The 25970-nt window shown below is 35.6% G+C and overlaps 1 protein-coding gene across 50 annotated transcripts in view; it reads left to right on the top strand.

Annotated features, from left to right (window-relative positions):
- The window catches only part of PARD3 (par-3 family cell polarity regulator), a 614608-nt gene that overhangs the window by 356076 nt on the left and 232562 nt on the right, over window positions 1–25970 (top strand). For 37 of the 50 annotated variants that reach the window (XM_023631916.2, XM_070255194.1, XM_023631910.2 and 34 more), the window contains 5 exons: window positions 6410–6535; window positions 7676–8067; window positions 12500–12639; window positions 15093–15221; window positions 17520–17558. In XM_023631916.2, coding sequence (XP_023487684.1) covers window positions 6410–6535; window positions 7676–8067; window positions 12500–12639; window positions 15093–15221; window positions 17520–17558 — 826 coding nt within the window. The remainder of the gene's footprint in view (window positions 1–6409; window positions 6536–7675; window positions 8068–12499; window positions 12640–15092; window positions 15222–17519; window positions 17559–25970) is intronic. The other 13 variants (XM_023631920.2, XM_023631918.2, XM_023631922.2 and 10 more) reach the window with 1 other exon arrangement.

The raw sequence follows: 25970 nt of genomic DNA on the forward strand, positions 1-25970 counted from the left end.
TGATTGTTATCCCAAATGATTTTTTCAACCTTTTATCTTCAATTTAATATTATCAGGTGAAGGGTCAACACCAAGCTTTTTCAATTGCTGTGTTAAAGTTTCTTTTCATGATTTTTTTCCCCTTGACTCTTTTCTTACTTACATTACTGTCCATAAATTCCACCATTAAAAAAAATCATATACCTAAAATTAAAAAAATATTTTATAATGTTTAAGGTTTTTGAGTTGAAATAAAAGTGATTCTATTGGAAAATACATATTCCTGTGATCAGATTAATGTAGAAAATGATTGAAATATGTTTGTTTTCTGCATTGTCGATGCACATATTGAATAATTTTCCTCAAAAACTAAACCTTTTATGAAGTCTTTATTCTGTCAACAGGAGTAGTTAGCAAACATCTTTGGAAAGTCTTGAGAAGTAACGTATTCATCTACTTACTTATTCAGTCAAAATCTGAGCTTGGCTTCTCTTACTAAGATGTATACGGTTATAGTTATTGTTAGTTATAACCCTTAGTTCATCTAACCTAGACTTTATCACTTTTTCCCCATAACACATCAAAACCAAAGGTCCATTTTCCTTCCAGAATCTCTAGTTAGAATGTTGTATGGCCTCTCCGTGTCGTTCAGTCACTGACTTGGCCACGTGCTGAGTCTTCGTGTTCTTGGCAGAGGGCTTGTTGGGAGCAGCTCAGGTTCTGAGGCCAGAGGTACTGGGGACAGAACCCGGCTCTGTGTTTTTGGTAAGTGTGGCCTGGGCCAGTTAGCTTTCCTTAGCCTCAGTCTTCACGTCTGAGGGATGCAACACTCTTATGACTTTGTATGGCTTAAGTAAGAAAATACGTGTCATTATAAAATACATGTAAAATACGTTTAGCGAGGTACTTGGCGGTGGTAGCTAATAAGAATGATTTTTTGTCTTCCACTTGTCTTCCTGTTGTGCCTTATAATTCCCTCCATGTTGCTTGGTGTTCTGGTTGTCTGTGGAGGTGCTGATGAGTCTATCTAGTAGTGGCACATGATCACTTGTCTCTTATATCATGAATCTGAGATAAGAATTTACTGTTATATCGTAAATGTAAGAATCTCTGTCCGCCCTTGTTTCGTTAGTTGAGTGCATATGTTAATGAGGAATTACAGCCAATTTGAATTTCGTGGAACTGGCTTGGGGTTAGGAACAGCTAAATTGGAGGGTTGTATATTTCAGTTCACTGTAGACTTTTAAAATTGAATATCACTTTTAAAAGAATAAATATGCTCTTGAACTTTGAGTACTTTTAATTGCTTTTGAAAAAAGACAATTTAACTTTATTTACTGAATCTGTAGCCTTTTGTCTGAAAGTTTTCAATTTTGCATTCTCAGCTTCAGACTTGTTTGTTCTAATAAACGACCATATAAATGCATTTGTTTTGGAGAGAAAAGTTGTATTTTACATTTAGATAAATCTTGCTTCTTTAAATGTATTAGTATGATTCCTGTCATTTCTGCCCTAATCTGGAAGAATTCTCTATTTTTACTTACTTTGTTTTGGTCTACTTCATGTCATCCATTAAAGATAAAAAAAGAATTGAGATTTTATTTTAACTTGGAATTCCTTTAACTCTCTTCTGCTAGTGTCCACAATGACGGTGGCTGTGGTCCTCAGGGATCAAATGTAGGTAACGCTGGCCCTTCATGGTCATTACTCGGCGAGGTGAGAGGTCTTCTTGATGGGATCCCATTCTGCTCATTCTACTCTGCCTTCACTACGGTTGTGGTGTTTATACTGTGTCAACTTTTATTAAGATGAACTGTGATCATTTCCATACAGCTGGGTGGCAGTTGTGGGAGTTTACATCATCAACCCAAAACTCAGACTTGCTCAGCCAATTTAGATGTCAATAAAACATTTGTTACTTAATTTTCAGTTTTATCATTGGTTGTAATTTATACTTAGAAGTGAAAATGTTAACATGTGTGTCTGAGTTTGTTTTAATTAAGTGTGTAATTAGGCTAATGAACCTTGTAAAAATGTAGTGGTGCAGTCCTTAATATAATCTAAGCAGCTAAATTTCTAATTATGCATCCAAAATCATGTACAAAGATGCAGCATTTCATGGCTTGCTTTCTGTGACTGTATTCTTCTTCTTTGCCCCCCCCCCCCCCAGCCTTTTTTGGGCAAGAAACATTGTTCAAAAGCCATGAGGAAAGGCTTAAAAGAAATATATGTGTATTCACACAGTTTTTATTTTAGGAAAATTACTCAGAAGTGAGATTTGTACATAGTGGACATAGTATTTTCCCTCCCAAATTTTGTAAAAGGTCTAGGAAACAGTGGAAGAGGAGTATGTTTGGGGATGTTTCAGATTTACTAGGAAAAAATCCATTTGCTCCAAAGGCATATGTGCTCAGTAGGGTTTGCCTTGGATTCGTACAGAAGGTGAAGGAGGTTCTGTTTCATGTACCCCTAACCCCTACAGATGTATCTTCATGAATTGGCCCTGCCACATTGATAAATGCACCAAATCTTTTCCCCTGTGTCTGTCAGCGCAGCCAGTCTGGGGTGGTTCTGCTTCTGGGCTGTTCCTCCAAGCAGAGCTCACCCCAGCTCCTCTCTTCCCTCTCTCCTCTCTTTTACGTTTTGCAAAGTGGTTTCTTCTTCTAATGGAAAAGGGTGCCCCTAATAAAGGATTCTGGTGCTAACTGCTAAGAAGAACAGCCATTCTCTGTTCCAGCACATTGACACGCCACAATGTTCTGAACTGCATTAGCTTCAATTATTTTCTCAATAAAATTGTTACGGGACCCACCACACCATAGGTAGCCAATTCTTTATTACTTTAGAACAAATTCTAGTTGCTGGTTGAATTTGCAAAATATATAGCTAAAATTTGTTTTTAATCGTGCTATTTGAGATGCCTACAAATTGAAAGTGGAGGTATGGAAATAGATCTGCTTGCACCCGCGCATTTTTCAAGAAGATGAAAGGATCTGTTATTACTTCCCATTGATTTCCCTTCAGAGGGTACTTTTCATCCTCAGCCTCGCTGTTATCTTATCAGTTCAATTTTCTAGTGAAATGTTTTTGATAGTTCATTCCCATTCCTTTTGTAATCATTTTCACCTAGTGAAGCAGATGAGATAATTTTGCAGAATGTACCACTTTACTTTTAAATTAATCCATTCTTTTTGAGAGAATGATTCTAATAGTGTGGTCAAGTACTTAGAAATCAGCAGGCTACTAACTTCTCTGTAATTCAGTCTGTTCCACTGATTCCCTGATCACTTGCCGTGTCACTCAGGGTGAATTTTTTCCTCTTCTGCGCTTCCTTCACGCCGCCACCGCCCCCCCCCGCCCCCCCCCCCCCAAAGTTCTCCAGTCTCTAGCGCTGAGAAAAAGGGTTCTGAGATTTTTGTGACTATTTTAACAATGGTTGGATTCTAAAAGCATCATTTAATAAACTTCTGTTATATTTAATGTAAATGCAATAGTGTATTTATTTATAATTTGTAACATTTTTACTATACGTTAGGATTACTGATGCTTTTGGCCGTATATAAAGGCTTATTCATAAAGACATGCCATTCAATAAATGAAGCATGTCATGCTTTTTCACTTTAGATTATTATTCTAGAGTGATTCCTAGGAAAAAATAAAAGGTAGATTTAAAAAAGAAAAATGATTATATAGATGAATATAAATCCATAGAGCTATTCATCTGAAAAGTATCAATGCCACTTATAGAATTAAATTATAGATTTCCAAGTTATATTATTTTAAACTGTCATAAATACTGAAAGAGTCTGTCAGGAATAAATTTATAAATTTAAACAAATTATCAATACTAGTTAGCTGCTAAGTAATTTCCATTAAACATAAACTATATATATATATATATATATATATATATATTACTCTAAAGATATTCTGTGGGCTATTTTAGAATACACACAATATTACAGAATACATGGAAACACAATTATTAGTTAGATTGCACAAATGTTGTAACCATATTGAGAAATTGCTCATGATTTCACTGATTAAAAATTAATTAATTAACTGGGGTGACTCTTGGTAGGACAGAGTTTTGCTGCAGGGACTTGGATGCACACACTTCAATGAAGCATTCTTGGTCTGTGGAGGTGGCTTTTCCCCGCAGGTGTGGCGCCACGTGTGTGGTTAGCTATGACAGCCTGGGAGTGGCTGAGTCACTGTTTCCTTCAAGCTGCTCCTTTACATGGCAGCTGTGATGGTGAAGTGGCCGAAGGTCTTCTCCTATTTCCTGTATCATCAATAACTGTGATTTAATTTGATTTCTCAAATTACTTTGTCCCATTCAACAGAGTCATAGATATATCTTAATAATTTGATTCCTCTGATAGAACACTTTGTTCAATTGCACACAGAAGCAAACTTAAACCGTTGGGAAGCGTAGCGAGATAGATTGTGGGCATGATGACCTGGGAACAATAACTTAATTGTTGGTGTGGCATATTATGGAATCGCTTCCTTCCGAATACGGACTCAGACAGTAAAGTTGCTCATGCAGCTCGGTCACTGTCCTTTATTCTTACCTTTGAGCCGAGGGAATTTTTATGTTTATTTAGTTCCAATATATGGTAGTGAATAACTAAAAATTACCCATGTAATATTATTTTCCTCAGTCACAAAGGTTTTTAGACTCTTACTCTAGTAGATGCTAATCCTCAAATGGTAAAATTGCAAAAGGCAATTTAAATATTATCTCCCCTTATTATTCTTGCAAGTTGACAGACTTGACCCTAGTAAAACACAATGCCTCTTTACTATATTTAATAATAAAAATTAGAATGAAGTTAAACAACGACTCAAAAACATTCATGAAAGAAACAGGATTAAACTGCAAAGTAGCAAGCGAGAAAGGCCCTTTGCTTCAATTCAATTCATTTCAATTCAATCATATACTTGGTATAAATGAGACCATCATGAAAGAAAGGATCTGCATCTAAATTTCGTTTTGCTTGTCTTCTATTTTGCAAAAAGCCTTGTTAGAAATATGAGACTTGTTTACCTCAGCTAAACTCAGTCATCCATTCATTCAGTCGTCATTGATCAAGACCTTACTACTAGCAAAGTTCTTGGGCGCGTATTGCGAATCCCATTGTCTCTCTCTTCCAGGAGCATCCAATGTGATAGTAGAGATAAGGTGTGTGTATGAGTAACAATACCAGGGAGTGAGATAAATGGCCATGGAACAGGTAACAATTATTGTAAAAGTTTAGAAGAGAAAGCTTTCTATTTGGATATCTTTCTCCTAGAAAGGGTATGTAGGGTACTGCAAATTGTATTCTATTGGAAAATACATTTGTATAGGCTACTGGAAATTATGGTATCTTCAACTTTAATTTATGCAGGATTCTAAATTCTAGTATCTATTTGGGCATTTTTTGTCTCCAAATATTAGGATTATGAAAGAAAATGCCAGCTTTGGACAAGCCAAAAATGAGTTCTTAAAAATTTTCCCATGATCATGCTATAGATTTTGTGCTAACTATCTAGTGAACCATGGCATCAGAACTAGGTAGAGATTCCTCTTCCTTACGCTGCGACCATATAAAGTGTTTGCTCTCTGTCCCCGGGGATGTAGAATGCCCTTCCTGTCAGTCAAGAAGTTAGTTTTCTAGGCCAAGTACACTAGTCATTTTTACTTTTTTCCCCTCTGTATTGGTCTCTAAAAGTTTGTTCAGGCTTTCCTTTAAACCTGAGGTTTGAGTACACATGGAAGAGATGAATGGTGACCGGCTTTGTTCGAGCCTGTCACTGGCATTCTCCTATTTTTCTTCAAATGGAAGTAATGGCAACTAATTACTTACTTTTGGGAGACCTCATGAATTTTGAAATTCAGAATGTCAGGCACTATGAAATGCACATGCCAAGAATGGAGACTCTTGTCCTTGTGCACTCTCTCCTGTTTTCCTCCTCACACGCACAATGCGCTAAGGTTAACCTTTCTCCGTCACCTTTGCTTTCATGGAAAGATAGGCGTTCCCGTCAGCAGCATACCAGCTGGCTTAACACAGAAAACAGCCAGAGCTGTTCACGAATACCTGCTCTTCCCTGCTCCGCACTGCGATATCCACTGAACCGTCAGGCGAGCTCTGCTTGAAGCAGTTTTAAGCATAGAGAGAAGTATACGGTTTGTTTCAGAAGCACAATACTGACAAGCCAGAGAAGAGTTCTTGTATTTATTGGAAGGATCCATTTCTACACGTCGTTTATACTGTTGTGGTTTTTGTGTTGGTGTTATTCTAAATATATTAATAATGATTTAATGCACTCCTTTATTAGGAAGTCTTTGTAAATATTATAATGCCAGCATTAAAGCAGTAGGGCATTGTGCATGGTGGAAATATTACATGTGTAATGATTTGCATTCTTAATGTTCCAGAACCCTGGGGTTATTAGTAAAACGATTGGAGAAAGGTGGTAAAGCTGAACAAGAAAACCTTTTTCACGAGAATGATTGCATTGTCAGGATTAATGATGGTGACCTTCGAAATAGAAGATTTGAACAGTAAGTGTGTGCTGGTTGCACGGCCATTCTTTCGTGTTTCAGGCTGATAGAGTGCAGTCGATCGAAATGCTTCAAACAACGTGTCTGTAATCTCTGTCTTTACACCGAAGAGGAGTATTTTCTGCCATTATCTAGCTTTTAAAAATTTAATCAAACTCCAGGTAATTACTACCATTAGACTGGATTTCAGAAAGCCCTCTGACTGATGGAGCACTTCTTAAAATATTATGGGCCCAATTTAGGCTTCGCAATTTTACTCTTTTCTCACGTTTTGGAAAATTCACCAGGTTGCTAGTCTTTATTATACTTTAACTCACATTTCTGACTTTGTTGCACATAATGTCTGAATACAAATAAGCAAATAAAAAATCCTTTGAACCACAATGTTGTGGTCCCCTCAGATTTTCTTTATCCTGATTCAAGTCCTTATTCAATTAGAAAGATAAAAGGTGTCCAGTTACTATAAAACAAGACAAGAGCGAGCAGAAATCATAAGGACTTGGGGTAAGACCCTGGCTCAAGAGTCGGCACGAGGTGGGTAGCCTCTCAGGCTGGTCGTGGAATGGCACTGGGGCTGATGATTCTCACTTCACATTTGGAGTCATTGAGGACACCTTGGGGTTCTTGAGATTTTTGCATACACAGACTGAATTAATTTTGCTGATAAATAATGGATAGTTGCTTTCTATAGTTTTCTAAGTATATTTATAAGTATATTTATTTCTTCAAAAACTCAAATGATCACCTGTAAGGAAATATTCTATGATTTTTAAAAGTTCTATTAGATAATCTTGTAGAGAGACGGTTGTATTTAATTTCTATTAATATTGAAATTGTAATGCTTCTGTTGTGCTTAAAACTATTTAGGGACTTACAGTTGAGGGCACAATGTTTTATCTGTAGTTGTGGATAATTTTGTCATTTTGATTTAGAGAATGAGAAATTTATATTTGGAGAGACAGCTATGCTTACATCAGAGCTTGCAAACTTGATTGATGAATGGGTTACTAGAATTTTGTTTCTTAGTTTCAACAAAGTCTGTCAGTTCTAGTTGCTTAATTAGTATACTTAATTAAGCTCATAATATCTTCTAGTCTGCCAGTCTTAATTTGCTAATTTTCCACTCTTTCTCAAACCCAGAGCACAGCATATGTTTCGCCAAGCCATGCGTACACCCATCATTTGGTTCCATGTGGTCCCTGCAGCAAAGAAAGAGCAGTATGAACAACTCTCCCAAAGTGAGAACACTTACTCTTGCAGCCGCTTCAGCCCCGACAGCCAGTACGCCGACAACAGGAGTGTGAACAGCGCAGGGCTGCAGGCGCTGCAGAGAGCACCGCGCCCGGCCCGCCCGGCCCACCCGGCCGATCAGGCAGACCCCCACCCCCGCCTGCTACCTCACAGCACGCACCCTCCCGGGAAACCGCCCTCAGCTCCGGCCCCAGCACCACAGACTGTATTTAGTACCAGCGTCAGCAGTGGGTACAACACCAAAAAAATAGGCAAGAGGCTTACTATCCAGCTTAAGAAAGGTACGACCCAGCTTGTGTTTGTTGTATGGAAATCATTTTAAAAGTCAACCAGCTAACCCACAGCACCCTAGGTTTTACCCCATTATCATGTGAAAGAACTGACATAACGACTTTTTTTAAAAGAAAGTATTTACAATTCTATTTTTTATGCTTTTCAGGTTCATTTTGCTACATAAAAATTAAATGTAAAAGTTCAGAGAATAAGGCTTTAAAAAATAAGTTTATGCGAAGAAGGTTGTAGTGACAGCTGCGGTAAAGTTTTTGCCAATGAAGGAAAGTGGTTTCAGGAGGTTATTACCAGCCCCAGACAACAGTGAGGACCTGACTGTTGTGGTCGCTCTCCCTGATGTCTGCACACAGCCCTGGAAGACCTCAGTGGTCCTCCGCTGCAGCCCTGCCACGTTGGTGACGGGAAGTGACTGACTTGTGTGAAGCTCGCCGTGGTTTGCGGTAGAATGCAGAGAAGCTAGGCCTTTGTGTCCTTGTCTCCTGCTTTCCTGGAGTATTCCATTGCTTTCCTTTCTTTTTTCTTTTCTCTTCTTTTTGAGGAAGGTTAGCCCTGAGCTAACATCTGCTGCCAATCCTCTTCTTTTTGCTGAGGAAGACTGGCCCTGAGCTAACATCCATGGCCATCTTCTTCTCCTTTATATGTGGGATGCCTACCACAGCATGGCTTCACAAGCGGGATCTGAACCGGCAAACCCTGGGCTGCCGATGCAGAATGTCAACTTAACCACTGTGCCACTGGGCTGGCCCCAACATTGTTTCCCTTTATTAAGGTGACAATGGAAATTGTAATGGGCCTTGCTGACTCTTTATCACATACTGTTATAACAATTTATTTATTTAAGTGCCCACTTCCTGTAGATTGTGGATTCTTGTGTACAGGAAGCATGGTTTTCTCCTTTGCACTTCCCCACAACTCAGAGCAGACTGACAAACTTGACTTTCCGATTTCCAGCCACTGTCCCCTCCAGGCACTGAGACACACTTTCCCTGTTAATCACCCATTTTAGTTGAGCCTTTTGATATATTTTAAAGTCCTGTCTTTCAAAATGGTGTCATTATAAAGAATATTTCTCTTTTTATGAGCTCCACCAACTTCTACAGTTAGATGGAAATGAATCCAAGAGAGGTTGGGTGATTTCCTCAAGTCACATGGCTTCTGGCAGCAGATTCTTACTAGAACATTTTCCATATCCTGACATTTAGACCATTCTTCTTTCCATTTTGGGGTAGGGTTTACAAGGTTGTAAACTCAGAGACTGCTATTTCCTTTCTAAATCATAGTCTTTCATTGAACTTTATGTGAACCACGAATTCCTTATTTCTGGTTACTGGCTTTTAAGCTCCAAATACTTGGTTGACATGAGCAGGAGTTGACAGCTTGTCTCTTCTTTTGAAACCCCTTACAAATACAGAGTCATATCAGCAGAAACCCCTGTGAGCTCTGTTAATTCCCTAAATGAGGAAAATACCAGATCCTCCTCCTTCATTTTTCTCTACTCAAATGCAGGCCCTAGGTTTTAAGCAAAACCATGTCATAAACCACAAATAGAGTTGTATAAAAAATAAAATTTTGCTGGGGATCTCTCAACAAAGGTGAACTATTTTACCTGGTTATTGTTGTAAAGATATTAGTTTATAAATATCTTTGTCCTTTTACACTGATAACAGGCATATTTGTTTAGTTAATTACAGTTTTTTCCACACAATTATTATATTTTAACAACTTATGATATAATATGAACTTTTTTAATGAAATGAAATTTTATTTGCCATTAAAAGAATCTTTCTTTTGAATACATGAAATAGTTTTATTTTAATAACATTTAAAAAGATATGATTACATTTTACTCAAACCAGTTTAGAAAGACTGTTTAATCAGTATAAGAAAATAGAAACAGTGGTTTTCTTTTAAACATTTTTCTGACCTTGAGTAATCTGCATGATATAGAGGCCCACAGATCTATCTTGATTTTAATTTACTAACTGTGAGAATGTTTGACACAAGGCAGAAACTGCCTATGCATTCTGCCAGTACTTACAAATGTTTTATATAAAAAATAATTTTTAGTATAAGAGTGAAGACGAATGCTGATTGTCTTTGATTAGTACTAAATACAGATATTTTAATAATAATAATTGAGAATTGAACAAGCTTTCATTGGAGCTAACAAATAATATTTTTATCAATTATTGTTACATTTAACATTTTTATGAAGTGCATGAAAAACGTAGGACATGTCAGTCTTAACCTTTAAATTCAGTTCAAAGTGAACTGACATGCTTTTTTTCTTTTTTTCTGATTTTTTTTTTCCTTTTTCTCTCTGAAACCCCCCCAGTACATAGTTGTGTATTTTCAGTTGTGGGTCCTTCTAGTTGTGGCATGTGGGATGCCGCCTCAGCATGGCTTGATGAGTGGTGCCATGTCCGTGCCCATGATCCGAACCGGTGAAACCCTGGGCTGCCGAAGTGGAGCACAGGAACTTAACCACTCGGCCACGGGGCCGGCCCTGACATGCTTTGAATGACAGAATTTCTTCATAAACTGAGACCAAAGCTAAATAGTAAAAGGAGAAGCCTTCGTCATGGTGATTCTTTGGCATAATTTTGGAACTCTGACATATGACATGACAAAATAGAATAGCCCCTGTGTACTTGCTTCCATAATTATGATTTCTTAATATTTATTGCCTTTTTGGCATTCTCAAATACCCTGCTCTTTTGAAGAAATTAGCTTTCTAATAAAGTCAGAGGAGAAGGTCAGTAATCTGTTTCAGTCAGTGCAAAATGTTTTGTTGGCTTTGCTAAATGAAAATTGATATCTATTTATCTTTCTTTTAAAGGTCATTGCCTGAACTTTTAGCTTACAGATTTAGGGGTTATTGCTGATATTTTAATAGTATTGAGGTTCACATAACAGTCAGTCTTTGTAGTTCATACAAATTAATATTGCAAGAGGAGAATAATTTAGCATTCTTTCTTAATAAATGTTATTGCAAGTCATTAGAGCTTCATGAAAGCACAGAGACATATGGAAAAGTCCCAGCAGAATAATTAGGAAAATTTCATATAGACAACATGCCATTCAAGTCTTCAGCACAGAAGACTTAAGAAATTAACAGTCCGGGCACATTAAAGTGACTTCAGACCTTAAGTAAATGAATGTTTTGTGTGAACTTCAGAGTATTTACAATAGGTTTTGTTACAAGTATAATTATTGCTTTTTTCGTTTCTCCTCTATGTTTCTTCTTTAACCCGTGTTTGCATTCATCTGGATTTGCCCATATTTGTTTGTGTACTTATAGATATGTGCTTTTGATTACAGTTTTGTATTGAGTATTGCATCAAATTAGCGTATTCTTCTATAGATATTTCACTGTTATAAATCTCTTTGTTCTTCTTGTAATAGGCAAGTATTTGTCCTAATATCATTTTAACTGAAATAGAACCTAATATCTTAAGAAATAACTTTTTAAAAAACTCTTGTAGAAATTAATCATGATTTGAAGTATTTAAAAAATTTTTCGGTTAGTCAGGAGTTTGTCGTTATCTTCACATTTTTTCTTGGCACATTTTGGCTAATTTCATTTGACTTCTAGTGACTTGTAACCCTTTCTCTAAACTGAACTGAGCTTATGTGAGTGCCTGTCAAGAAAGCTGCCAAAGAACCAAGAATTAAATTATACCAACCGGCACAGTAATTTAAAAATGCCTAATTAATTTCAGTAACTTTAAACATAATACGATGATCCTCAGACTTCGTAGCTGTGATCTGAGATGGGTGCTTCACCCGGTGATTTACCCTTTTTTTTTTTTTTTGAGAAATGTACGTGGTAGGATTTAGGTGAATTAGAAGAGAACTAGGCAAAGATAATATGGTTCATCCTGTCGGTAAATTGCTGTGAGTAATTGTAATTGGAGAGGTTCTGTTATCTGTATCTACAAAAATTTCTCCTTTCGCTATTTCGTTTCCATCTCCCTTGAACATTCGTCTTGCTCCACTCCTACCCTTCAGATCTGGATGCCTTTATTGCCCAATAATACTTGATATTTGAGGTACTATGAGTTTTAACAGAAGTTATTTGTTTTTCATGTAGAGAAATTAAATTTATTTTCATAATCAAAGATTTAAACCAATTTAAAAACTTTTAGCAGGCTTATTTATATACTAACTTTAATGTGTGTCTTTGAGTAGATTACCATTTCTTCTTAGATTAATGAATTTTCATATATAAACCATTTAAACTTCTGTAATTTAGTCTGTTTTGAAAAATCTGGTACAAATTTTAAAGTATTAAAAGAATTGTAGGCTATTGTGAAATTTGTAAAGTGTCAAGTTGAGGTAAAGAATAATAAATCCTTTATGTATGATATACCTGTAAAATTCAATATTTTATTTAATTATTTTTTTCTGATGTATATTTAGGTACAGAAGGCTTGGGATTCAGCATCACTTCCCGAGATGTAACGATAGGTGGCTCAGCTCCAATTTATGTGAAAAACATCCTCCCAAGAGGGGCTGCCATACAAGATGGCAGACTCAAGGCAGGAGATAGACTTATAGAGGTGAGTGACTTCTCGAAGTCAGAAGTTCCATAATTCCTGATAAGTTCCAGTTTCAAGGGTCACTTCTTTTAAGTTTGCATAAAATATGAAATTGAACTATATGTTTTGGCAGAGGTATGCATCACAAAACAATGTACTACTTCTTTTATATTTTTCATGTTATTTGGTGAGAAATATCTTTTCATTGAGATTGCTCATGAACTTTTAGTTACTCAGACATTTGGTTTATGAGATAACATAACATTTGTCATTATGTAAGTACAATGTCTATTAGGTTATATTTTTAGATGGCTTTAAATTTATGTCTGGTTATGTAGAAATGTTATCTCCTTTGTAATTGGAAGAAAGACAAACAAAATAAGTGAAAACAGTGAGTCTTGATGAGAGGAACAAGGAAATGTTGAAATGGCAGCGTGGAGAATGAATTCAGACATAAAAGTCAATGTCAGAAAGAAAGAGAAATAGTTTTGCAAAATTTCCTTACTGTATCTCATGAGTTTCTGTTCATTGGTCTTTGAGGCTGTCTTTGACATGCATACATGTACAGAATTCTGTTTGTGTGAGTGTTTATATGTATAGGAATAAAATGGAGAAAGACAGAATAAGTATCCTTTAGTAGCTGTTTTTCTTAGTGTTTTCTGCAGAAAATGTGGTCTGTATTCTTATCAGCAGATACTGTATTTCCTGCTTGTTAACTAGTATTCAAATACTAATCTTAAAGTAAATTTTTATGACATGGCCTTATTTCTGTCCTGGTCGTTTCATATGTAGTTTTGAACTCTCCAGATCTCACTCTCCTGAAGATTTTGTGTGAAGCAATGGAGCAAAGGAATAGCTTCCAGATTTTCTTTCCACGTCTACGTTTTGGGCTTAGATTTCGTAAATATGACTCCTGTCCTTTTTGTCTTGTTTGTGTGACATCAGTTTTTAAAGGGTCACCGATAGAGGCTGAAAAAGGAGAGGTTTGAGTACAGATTATATTTAGGGAGTTGTTTGCAGAAAGGGCCCTCGTCCTCAGGGTCGAAGTTCGTCGTTTTGGTCCGCGCCTGCAGTTGGAGCTTGCTTTGTTTAGTGAGAGTTTCAGCTGCGACTGGAGTCCAGTCCTCTTCGCCTCCAAGTCCAAAAAAATATCCTCTTCTCCCCACTTGCGTTCTCCTCCTCCCTCCCTGCGTTGCTCGCTTTTTCTTTTTTTCAGAAGATGATCACTTTATTTTTGAGTCTTGTCTTTCATTGCGTCATAGTTTCGTACTTTCCACACATCGCAAAGCTCCTGTTTTTCTTGTTGAGCAATGGGAAGGGCCTGCAACCTGTATTTCTTCAGACTTAGGCTTCATTTTCCATAGCTATTCGCTTTCTCTTAAAACTGAAACTCTATTTTTGCATGTTTTAAACCTAACTTTCTAGTATCTCTAGTTTTTCTCTATACAGTATCAATAATTCTGTGAGAGGTTTTTTTTGAGTACCTAGATGTTTGGTAGCATACATTAAAAAATATTAAGTGACTCAATTTTTTTTATCTACAGATTTTTTGCTTTCTTTGAACCTGTTATTACTTACCTATTTCCTGCAATTCCTTCATAGTAGTATATTGAGCTAACTAAGATGATTTTTAGCAGAGGGAGGAAGGTTCCAAAACATATTTTAACTACAGGAAAATTTTGATATTGTAATGTAAATAATATATTTACTTCCCTTGGACAAAATATTATTTTTGTCTAAAGAGAATAATATAGAATACTTTTTGAAAGAAATTTCCATCCTCATTTCTGTTAAATACATAATGCTTTCTGATTGTTCTTATACTTCCTATAATATAAAAATAATGAGATTCCCTAGGAATTGGTTGTTTCAAATCTCTTTTTTTTCTGGTAGAATTCTCTTTTAATATTGAACAATAGTGAGGTAAAATATTGTTACCCTTCCAAAAATATTATTATTATTTTGTAAAGATTCTTTTTTAATGTTTGCCTTTCAGGGATAAAAAGGTATCCTCATAATTTTCAGTAATAACTCATTGAAAGTTAAAATATTTATCCCAAAATATTTTAGTGTGTTTCTACTACTCCCTATAAAAGCAACACCTTTTTATTTTGGTAGAAGAAAACCTATGATACACAAGGCTATCAAGATAGCTCAGTTCAAAGCCAGGCAGTTTTGTGTTAACGACATTTTCGATGTATTTATTTATTCCTCATTACTTGTTAGTGCTCTGGTGGCTGAGCTTTTGGTTTATTGATGAACACTAAAAGATTTACTACTCTCTATCTTACTTCTAGATTTCTGGTCTGTGTTTCTTTATTAGCCACAATAGCCTATGGTTACCAGATCATAGCAGAATTTACCGTGAAATGAGTTGTGTTCCGCAGCAGGCATGATCAGTCCCAGAATGTGTGTCTTTCCTTGTGTTATCTGTTTGCATAGGATTGTAGCTGAAAACTTTTTATTTCTTTTAGGTAAATGGAGTAGATATCGCAGGCCAATCCCAAGAGGAGGTTGTTTCCCTGTTGAGAAGCACCAAAATGGAAGGAACTGTGAGCCTTCTGGTCTTTCGCCAAGAAGACGCCTTCCACCCAAGGGAACTGGTGTGTACATTTAGAGCAGATGAAAGGTTTCTGATGCACATGAGCCACGGGTCTGGGCTAGCTACCTGATGGCCAATGTTTATTGAGACAGACTCCAAGCACTTTCTATATTTTATGTATCTTTCAGCTGTAACTTAATACGAGCATTGTTTTCTCATATTCCCTCAGCTTTAGAAAGAGACATCCACAATTTTGAGAGTAGGGGTATTTAAATCAGATGGCAGGGATGTTTTCTAGGGCAGCAAATGATTATTACTGAAGGCTTTCAGATGGACGGATTGAGTACAGCGACGTCGATTGTTTCATAACTGTCACTTCAAAGGCTGTTGTTGAAAGCCTGCCATCTTCTCCACTACATATGACAAATTTTCATGCTTCAGATTTTCACAGTGCATGGAGCTAAGTCAATAAACATGCTTTCTTACTGTTGTGTGAAAAGGAGCACCTTAGTTAAATATTACTATTGAAAATAAAAAGACCTAAATGACAATAAGCCCAAAGGCCACTAATTACTGACTTACACATTATTTGGAATGACATATATGAAATGAAAAGGCATTTATTTGCAAACTATCTATTTCACTCTTTATACGTATGTCTAACTATTAAATAGGGGTATTGGTGTGAATCAAATATGTATATTAAATGTACATAGTTCTGAATGTTTTTCTGCAAAAAGTACTGGATTTCATTTATATGTTAAAACAGCATAATGGGAGGAATCACCTTTATCTTTTAATGTGGTGAAAAAATTGTTTTACTTCGAGTACAAGTGGTATTTTAAATATTTCAAAACAGATTCTAGTTGGGTCGTTTTAGAACATTTGGCATCTCTTTTAGCTAGCTGTTAGCTTTATCTAAACAGCAATTAATCTGTAGATACCAGAGTGGCAAGGCTTTAGGGGCACTGTTCCAAATTTCTCATATAGCCCTAATTCTCTTAGGCTAATACCTCAAGTACGGATATGTCATGGTTAATAAAATTTTCCTTTTATTATAAACCAGATAAACTTTAGTCACAGGAATATCCCATCCCTTGGTTACACACAGATGTAAAATTTAGTGTGATGTCGTGGAAATTTCAGATTGCAATAAAGTTGAAAAGTGAACACTTGTGTTTTAAGTAGATTTCAGCAAATTATAAAAACTTCTTTATTTCTATTTTAAAATGTTTAATGCATTATTTCTCCATTTAAATTCAGTTTCCCATTTTCCCCCCACTGTTATCCAATTTTGTGTTTAAAATGCCACCTGATCCTAAATGTGGAGATGTCTCTATTAAATTGTAAATGAGCACTTAAAAAAAAATCCTGAGCTTTACATGTGATCCGATGAAGCTTTAATTCTCCCTCCTGTATCTGAGCCTGGGTGATAGTTGGCATTATTAGATTGCCAGAGCTTAAAGAGTGCTTTTCAGCAGCCTTTCCCAGAGTTAGTGCCAACATATAGCCAGCTTAAGGTTATTCAGGTTCTTCTTGTCCAATTTTGATCTTCCAGGCTTCTGTTTTTCCCTTCTGCTGCCTACTTTTTTTTTCTTGGTGGTTTAATTTATTGCTTGTGAGCTTTTCATTAAGGCCTGAGCCAGTAGGCCGTCAGTCTATTATTCACGTTGCAGCTGCTTTTCAAGATTTAAAAGGATAAAATTCTGAAAACTTAAAGGAGGGCATTTAAAATGATCTTTGAATTCAATTAACGAAACTCCTTTCCTCTGTTTGGGATGTCTGTGTTTAAATTCTGTGTCTAAGACAAAATACATTTATCAATATGTGCTTTTTAAGAAATCAACCTTATAAGTACCTATGTAATTAACACAACCCTATAACATATGAAAAAAATATCACAATTATAGCCTGTGAATACTATAGTGCTTGTGGTTCAGATTGTGGTTCAGACTGTTATTATCTGGTCTAGCTATCAAATTATAATATACTTTATAACTTAGATTTAGTGGAAAAATTAAAAAACAAAATTAGAAGCAGTGCCATGAATAGGATAGTGGTTTGGTGAGATTTGTTTTCCTCCATATAATACGTTCATGATGTACTGTGAGTGAGCAAGCAGAAATCTATATCTCGAAACATTTCTTAAAATGCACCCCCCCACACACAGAAGGCAATGTGGTCACATCAGTGAAGGTTTGGAAGACAGAGTAATACATCAGCCAGAACATAATCACCCTCTATATATTTTGTGGACTTTAAGAACCAAAACAATTCCTTTAAAGTAAAGCTTTGTGTCCCTGTGTGTTCACGATGGCTTTGGTCAGTCTGTATTTATGTTTCTCTTCAATTCTTCTAGAATGCAGAGCCAAGCCAGATGCAGATTCCAAAAGAAACGGTAAGAGCTTTGTCTTTTGCAGGATGCAGAGATGTTGGAAAGATCAATGAACTAACTTCTTACTAATCAAATATGAAGTTTCTTGTCCTCCCTTTTCCTGGCTCATGATAGATGCTAGATAGGTTTATTAAATTCTGAGGTGGTCTTAAGGTGACTTATTGCTGCTACCCCAAATGGAGACTATTTCATAATTATTTTTGGTCAGGCAGGGATAAAAAAGAGAGAGACGTTAGAGAAGTTTTCTGTACACCTGCAGGATTAGAGGAACCAAAAATTGTTGAGCATAGTAGTTTGACATATAAGTAAAGGACTTCATGAGTTGTGAAATGCTGTATGATAAGTGGCTACAAAGTGAAAAAAATAAAAAAGAAAACTTGATTCAGGCATAGAAAAAATAGGGCTGAAAGAGCAGGAAAAAGCGTGTCATAAGCAGGAAAAATAAAACGATATGTCAATAATTAGGTTAAACATATTAGTTGCCACAATAGCTTATAGTTATAAGTATTTTATTTATTGTAAGTTATTATAGCATATTAAAGGGGGTAATTTCTCTTAATGAAAGGAAGTGCTCAAAGCTTAGATTAAAATGCAAAAATAGTTGTCTCCTGTTTAGAAGACAAGTCCTAATACAGACTGGCAATCCAGCAAGCAACAGAACATGCTGAAAGTAAGGAACGCCCACTCACTCTCTGAGAGCATCGTCTTAGCGCGGATGCACTGGATGGGCGGGAGGAGAGCGTGTCTTATGTTGACACATACTGTCATCCAGTGGAAATCCTAATGGTCAGGATCTTTGTTACATCAAACAACGTACTATCAAAATATATCATTGTTTTTTGTAAGTAGAAAGAAAATTCAACAAAACCACATCCACAGTAGGTGATGCTAATACATTTTTTCCAAAAATTGTTATATTCAGTAGCCAAAAAAGCAAGAATATAAAGGATTTGAATAACATAATTAACAGAGTTGATTTGCTTTTACGCATTCATAAACAGACAACTTTGAACCTAATAAACAAAATGTTATTGTTAAATATTCCATAATTATAGAAATGGATGACAAATCAGACATCAGAGGAAACTCAGTAAACAACCTTGGAACTATTACACATTCATAAGCATGGGTTGTGGAAAATTTATAGCCTTAATATTTTATTTATAAAATCAATATGTCAGTGATCACTAATCAAATCAAATCAATCAAGTCAAATGGTATTTGTGTGTGTGTGTGTGTGTGGTGGGGGTAGGTTGAGAGGTGAGAGGAAATTGGACAAATTGGTTCTAAAAGAATAAATTGGGGCACAAGATTGATTTACATTGTTTTAATAGACTAATGATGGCAAAATGTACAGTAAGCTAAAATACTTAACGCGGTATTGTTACAGGAATAGACAAATAGATCATTGAAACACATTAGTGATGATGGAAACAGACATTGTGTGTATACATATATTAAAGGTGGCATTTCAAATTAGTGGTAAAGGATGGCTTATTTAGTGTTTACAACAATTGGGCATTCACTTAAAAAAGTTAGATTCCTTTTTCTCATCACATAACACAAAACAAATCCCAGTTGGTTATGAAATTAAACCTAAAAATGTACAAAAAAGTATTAAGAGAAAATATGTGAAGATTTCCCTGTTAACTTTGGATAGTGAGTGCTTATCTAAGCGTGACAAAGCCAAAATGTTGTAATAGACTGATAGATTTGTTTATGTATATTGAAAGCCTTTGTATAACCATAACCCTGCCGTGAAGCAGTTGCAGGATGCACGCTCAGTCGGGGAGGTCTTTTGCAATGACATCCTCGGGTGAGGAGCCACCCCTCTGTTGTTTGAAATCTTAACATCAGAGAACTTTTTGGGAAAGCAAATGACTTCACACATAAACTGTATCTGTCAATGCCTAAGATTATCTGAGATGGAAAATGATGATATAAGCAGTAAAGATAGGCGTGTTCCTTCAAAACATTTAGTCAGTCCTAGTAAAGAAATTGACAATTAGCCTTGAACTTTTCAATCACTAAAGGCAAGCAGCAGCATTGGCTTTAAATGTGGTGTTCCATCGAGAATTGCAAGGTCCATTGCAATGCGCTCCTCGTCCACAAGCCTTGTGTGTTTACGATAGCCTGCTGGAGCAAATGACAATGCAGGCACCCTAACAAAAGAAGTAATATATATGTGTATGTGTGTCTGACTTCCGATTACAAATGGACATTTTTTCTGATAAGTGTTTTCCAAGCTAAGTCAAAAAGCAGTTTTGTTTTTTTTCTCTCGAATGTTTAGATACATCCTCTCACATCTGCGCCTCTCTTTCTGCTTTTGCTATGCAATACCATTTTGGGTTGTTAAAGGTTTCATTTTAAAATAATTTTAAAAATTGAATTCTTGGGTCTCTTCGTACCTTTTGATGGCAAGCCATTAAATTCATTCAAGTCTTGAAATTCTCTGATATTATTTAAACTTTCATGTGATTGTAAGCACCTTGAGAACAGACATGTCCTAAAGCTCCATTAATTTGTTGGTTGATTATCACAATGACCCATAACCAGTCTAGTCTGAGAAATAAGAAAAGGTCATTAAGGCAAATGAGTGGGTCAGTAGCTAGTAGACCTTTTCAGTTTCTGAGATGTGAGTTTCCTGTAGATCCTCTAAATATTGTTTTAATTAATGAAAGTGGGAGATTAGTTTTAGGTTACCTATTCAAAATTGGACAAAAAGCTGAGTTATTTAGCAAAGGCTCATGGTCACTTGCTTCATGTCCTGAACAAACTCCTTTGCCTTTGAAAACTTTATTCACTTGCCATAGGGCCGTCTCATGTGGTTGTGCAGGTTGGACCAGATAGTGTACGCCTGTATTCGTCAGGGTTCTCCAGAGAAACAGAACCAAGAGGGTGTGTGTGTGTGTGTATGTGTGTTTGTATGTAAAACAAGATGTAGTATAAGGAGTTGGCTTGCTTGATTGTGAAGGCTAGCAAGTACAAATGTGCAGCGTGGGCCAGCAGGGTTGAGACCAAGGACAGCTGATGGTGGAGTTCTAGTCCAATGTCAGTCTGCTGGAGAATTCCCCCGTGCTTAGGAGGAGGCCTGTCTTTCTGTTCTGATCAGGCCTTTAACTGATTGGATGAGGCCCACCCGCATAATAGAGAGCAATCTTTTATTCAAAGTTCACCAATTTAAATATTAATCTCATCCAAAAACTTCCTTTTAAGTTGACACATAAAATTAATATCACAGTGAAGTAGTGAATTTACCTTCTGGCTCTCTGGCCTTAACTTACCAAGCTGCTAGTTTCTTCCTTGGGCTTCAAATAGGACTAATACAAACCTGCTGAGTAAGTCTCATAAGCACTCTTCAGTATGATCCATGTAGAATATAAATGTTAAACAAATTCAGGGCTATTGGATAAAACTAGAGCTTTAGAAAATAATATAGTTTAGAGATGATCCTAGACCATAGAGATAAGATATAATACACACTTAAATGTCATGAATTGAAAATGCATTCCAAAAAGAGTTAGTTGGTTCTCCCTATGCAAATTGCAGGAATGTATTAGGGAGTCTTTGGAAACGTTGCTAAAGCTCAGGAGGCATCTTGATAGGCACACTTCAGAAGGTTATAGTCTTGATTTAGAAATTGAGTGAGCTAGGCAATAAGCAAGATCGTGAATAGGTTCATTTAACTAATGGTTGTAGTAGATGAAGTAAGTGCTGCCATATTGACCCCACTGTAAATTGAGAAAACAAAGAAATTTTTTAAAAATCCCATGTGCAATAGCATCCAAAAGAATAAAATACTTAGGAATAAATTTAACCAGGGCGGTGAAAGCTATATACACTGAAAACTATAAGACATTGATGAAAGAAGTTGAAGAAAACACAAATAAATGAAAAGATATCCTGTGCTCATGGATTGGAAGAATTAATATTGTTGAAATGTCCATACTCCTCAAAGTGATCTACAGCTTCAATGCAATCCCTGTCAAAATTCCACTGTCATTTTTCATAGAAATAGAAAAAATCCTAAAATTCACATGGAACCACAAAGACCTGTAACAGCCAAGCAATCTTCAGAACAAAGCTGGAGGCATCCCACTTCCTGATTTCTAACTATATTACAAAGCTATAGTAATCAAAACAGTATGGTATTTGCATAAAAACAGACACATAGATCAATAACAGAATAGAGAACCCAGAAATAAGCCCACGCATATGTGGTCAATTAATTTATGACAAGGAGCCAAGAATATACAATGGTGAAAGGATAGTCTCTTCATTAAATGGTGTTGGGAAAGCTGGACAGCCGCACACAAAAGAATGAAGCTAGACCCCTATTTTATGCCATACACAAAATCAACTCGAAATGGATTAAAGATTTGAATGTAAGACCTGAAACCATAAAATTCCTCGAAGAAAACATAGAGGGTAAGCTCCTTCAGACTGTTCTTGCTGATGATTGTTTGGATCTGACACCAAAAGCAAAAGTGAACAAGTGGGACTGCATTAAATATAAAAGCTTCTGCACAGTATAAGAAACAGTCTACAAAATGAAAAGGCGGCCTTGGAATGGGAGAACGTATTTGCAAAATATACATCTGATAAGAGGTTAATATCTAAAATATGTAAAGAACTCATACAACTTGATAGCAAAAAAAAAATCTGATTAAAAAATGGACAGAGCATCTGAATAGACATTTTCCAAAGAAGACATACAGATGGCCAACTGGCACAGGAAAATGTTCTCAGCTTCGCTAATCATCAGGGACATGCAAATCAAAACCACGATGAGATATCACCTCACACCTGTTAGAATGACTGTCGTCAAAGAGACAAGAGACAAGTGTTGGTGAGGATGTGGAGAAAAGGGAATTCTTGTGCACTATTGGTGAGAATGTAAATTGGTGCAGCCACTGTGGAAAACAGTATGAAGGTTCCTCATACAATTGAAAATCCAACTACCATGTGATCCAGCAATCCCACTTCTGAGTATACATCCCAAGGAAATGAAATCAGAATCTCAAAGAGATATTTGTACTCTCATGTTCATTGCAGCATTATTCACAATAGCCAAGATATGGAAACAACCTAAGTGTCTGTCAACATAAATGGATAATGAGATGGGGTGTGTGTTTGTGTGTGTGTATATATATATACACACACACAATAGAATACCAGCTATGAGAAAGAAGGACATCCTGCCATTTGCAACAACATGGATGGACCTTGATGGCATTGTGTTAAGCGAAGTAAGTTAGAGAAGGACAAATATCCTATGATATCACTTACATATGGAATCTAAAAAAGCCAAACTCATAGAAACAGAGAGTAGAATGGTGGTTACTAGGGGTCTAGGGGATAGGACAAAGGGAAAATGTTGGTCAAAGAGTATAAACTTCCAGTTATAAGATCAATAAGTTCTGAGGATCTAATATATAGCATGGTGATTATAAGTAATAATACTGTATTATATACTTGAAAGTTGCTAAGAGTAGATCTTAAATGTTCTTACCACAAAAAAGAAATTATTATAATTATGTGACATGGTGGAGATGTAAACTGTGCTATGATGGTAATTATTTTTCAAATCAACACATGTTCACCTTAAACTTACACAATGTTATATGTCAATTATATCTCAGTAAAGTGGGGAAAAAAGAAGAGTTGCTTCAGAAAAAGCTAACAGGGAGGGCGAATGGGGGGGTGAATTGTGAGTCATTACATCTTCATCCAAAACTTTGTACAAATTCTTTGGGATAAACTCATCATCAAACACATCTTTAGGCCTGTTATATATGTTAATTCTGGAGGACACAGAGGAAAGTGTACAAAACTTTGTAATTTGAGTTTTTGTTGAAGGTTTATACTATCGTACACTCATCTTATGTTGATCTTAATAGTTTGCTTGTGAGATGTATAACAATCTTTTTTCAAAATTGGGATAGAACAATATTTTCATGATCTTACAAAAATAGTAATGGTTTTATACAGTGAATGTATCAGTTTTTAAGGAATTCATTTGAAATTGCTTACTATTACTATGGTAAGGTAAGGATTTCTTAATGTTTGGTATGTTTTCCTTTGGAAAATATATCTTAGTTATTCTTTATTGTCTTCCTTTTGTGGTATAGTGATAAAATTAATATCTTTAAAACTTAGTGTATGATGTTTTTATTGCTATTGAGCTCAGGTTATTTTAAAGATTATGTTGGTAATAATGTCTATTTTAAAAATAAAAACTGTTTTAGAGCAAAATTATTCTGGATTAATTACTATGTTAATTTTTATTCTGAAATGTCAGACTTTCAGAAAAGTTTCAAGAATAGTACGAAGAACTCCAGTATACCCTTTACCCACATTTTCCAATTGTTAATATTTTGCCACATTTGATATGGAATTTTCTCCCATGTTCCCCTCCCTCTCCCTCCATTTTTTCCTCCTTTTCTTGCCAAAATGTACTTTTTTGAATTGAGAATAAATTGTAGACATAGTTCCCCTTTATCTGTAAATATTTTAGTGTGTGTATTCTAAGAACAAGAGTATTTCTTAAGTAACCACATTGTTTATCAAAATCATGAAATTAACATTGATTTAACTGTGTTTATGACCAATTGTCTCAATTACTGTCCTTTATAGCATGCAGACTGAACGAATGAATGAATGAATGAATGAGTGAATACGTAAGAATCAAATTCTGGTCCAGTTTCCAATTTGGGGTCATGCATGGGATTTCATTGCTGTGGCTCTTTATTTTCCTTTAATCTGGAACATTTCTTCAGTTTGTTTGTTTTTCAGTTTTGAAAAGCAAATTACTTTGAGAATATCCCTCAATTTGGGTTTTTTGATGTTTCTTTGATTGGATAAGGATTTTTCTGGCTTACCATTATAGATTAATAACTGTAGGAAACATTTTTTTCTCAGTATTTGTGTCATCAAGCAAAAATTCTTAAATTCTTTAAATTTTACGTCTACTATTTGAATTAAAAAAGAGCACAGAAAAGCCAGACGTAACTTTTTAACTTTGCTAATAAGAATAATTAACCTTAAAATAACAGTACAAATAACATACATAAACATTCATTTCACATATGGGATAAATTAAAATATATAACTTAAAGAAAATTTGGAGTATGACTGGAGGGTTGTTCTTTTATTCAAAATAATAAACCAAGATAACTTTTCTCTTTAAAAAATCCTCCTCTTAATTAAAAACAAATGCTTGTTACTATTTGTCATAACTGAATATTATCTAATCTCTCTGTTGAGTAAGTGTTCTCCCTTTGCCTTCTGTAAGAACTTCGGTTAGGTGTGAGAATGTGATGGTCTGGCAACATGGTGTGATTGCTGTGTAAGAGTCATCACAAGGTTCTCGTCCTGTGTCAGTCTCTCCTCTGCCAGCCCGAGCCCTGACAATTCTCTTCTCCCTCCTCCTCCACGCTGTGTTTTTAAAAAAGAAGAAGAATTAAAGAAATGGTATGCAGTGGGATTTTTATATTACAAAAAGTAATGTACTATATTGATAGAAAATTCAGTCAAGCAGAGAAGAAAATTAATATCACCTGCAATTATGTGACTTCAGTGTCATCATTTTGATGCATATTTTTTCTTTATTTTTTTCTTTACCTATATAGCTAATATATATTCCGTCCCAGACACATAGCATATAGCTAATAAATGTCATGTCCCAAACAGAAGGAAAGACTGAGATATCCCTTCCTTGTGAAGTTTTCACTGATAGGAGAAGACAGATATTCAGCAATTTATAAAATAGGACATCAAAGCTGATGATGGGTGACATCCTGGAAGTTATGGAAGCCCACAGGGTAAAACCCAATCTCTGAGTCATAAATGTTATTCTGTCTCACTACAGTTTTTTAATTCACTTTAATAGCTGAATGGTATCCCATTGTGCAGGTATTATTATCTCCTTAATGTCATACATGTAGGTTGTTTTCATTTTTTAGCTATTGTAATTAAAGCTGTCAACATCCTAACAGTTAAATCCTTGTTCATGACCACAATTAGTTTTTTTAGGATATATTACTAAACGTAGTATTTTTGAGTTAAGCAATAAGCAAAATGTAGAGGCTTTTGATAAACATTATCAAATTGGCTTCCATAAATATTGTACTTTTTTAAATTTTCATCAGTAGTGCAAGAAAGTGCCTGTTTCATCACACCTTCTACATCTTAGATATCATTACTTAAAACAGTTGGGCTTTTTTTTTTGGCAATTTGTTAACTTTTGTGATTGCATGTCTTTAGTTGTAAGTAGATTGAACCTTTTACTTATTTTTTGGTCCGCTCATCTTTCTTTAATGAATTGCTCATCCACATCCCTTTCCCATTTGTTATTGGGAGTTTTGTTATTAATTTATGAGGGTTTGGGCAATAAAGATATTAACTCTGTGAAGA

This window comes from Equus caballus, chromosome 29 (genome assembly GCF_041296265.1).
Source record: "Equus caballus isolate H_3958 breed thoroughbred chromosome 29, TB-T2T, whole genome shotgun sequence".
NCBI lineage: Eukaryota > Metazoa > Chordata > Mammalia > Perissodactyla > Equidae > Equus > Equus caballus.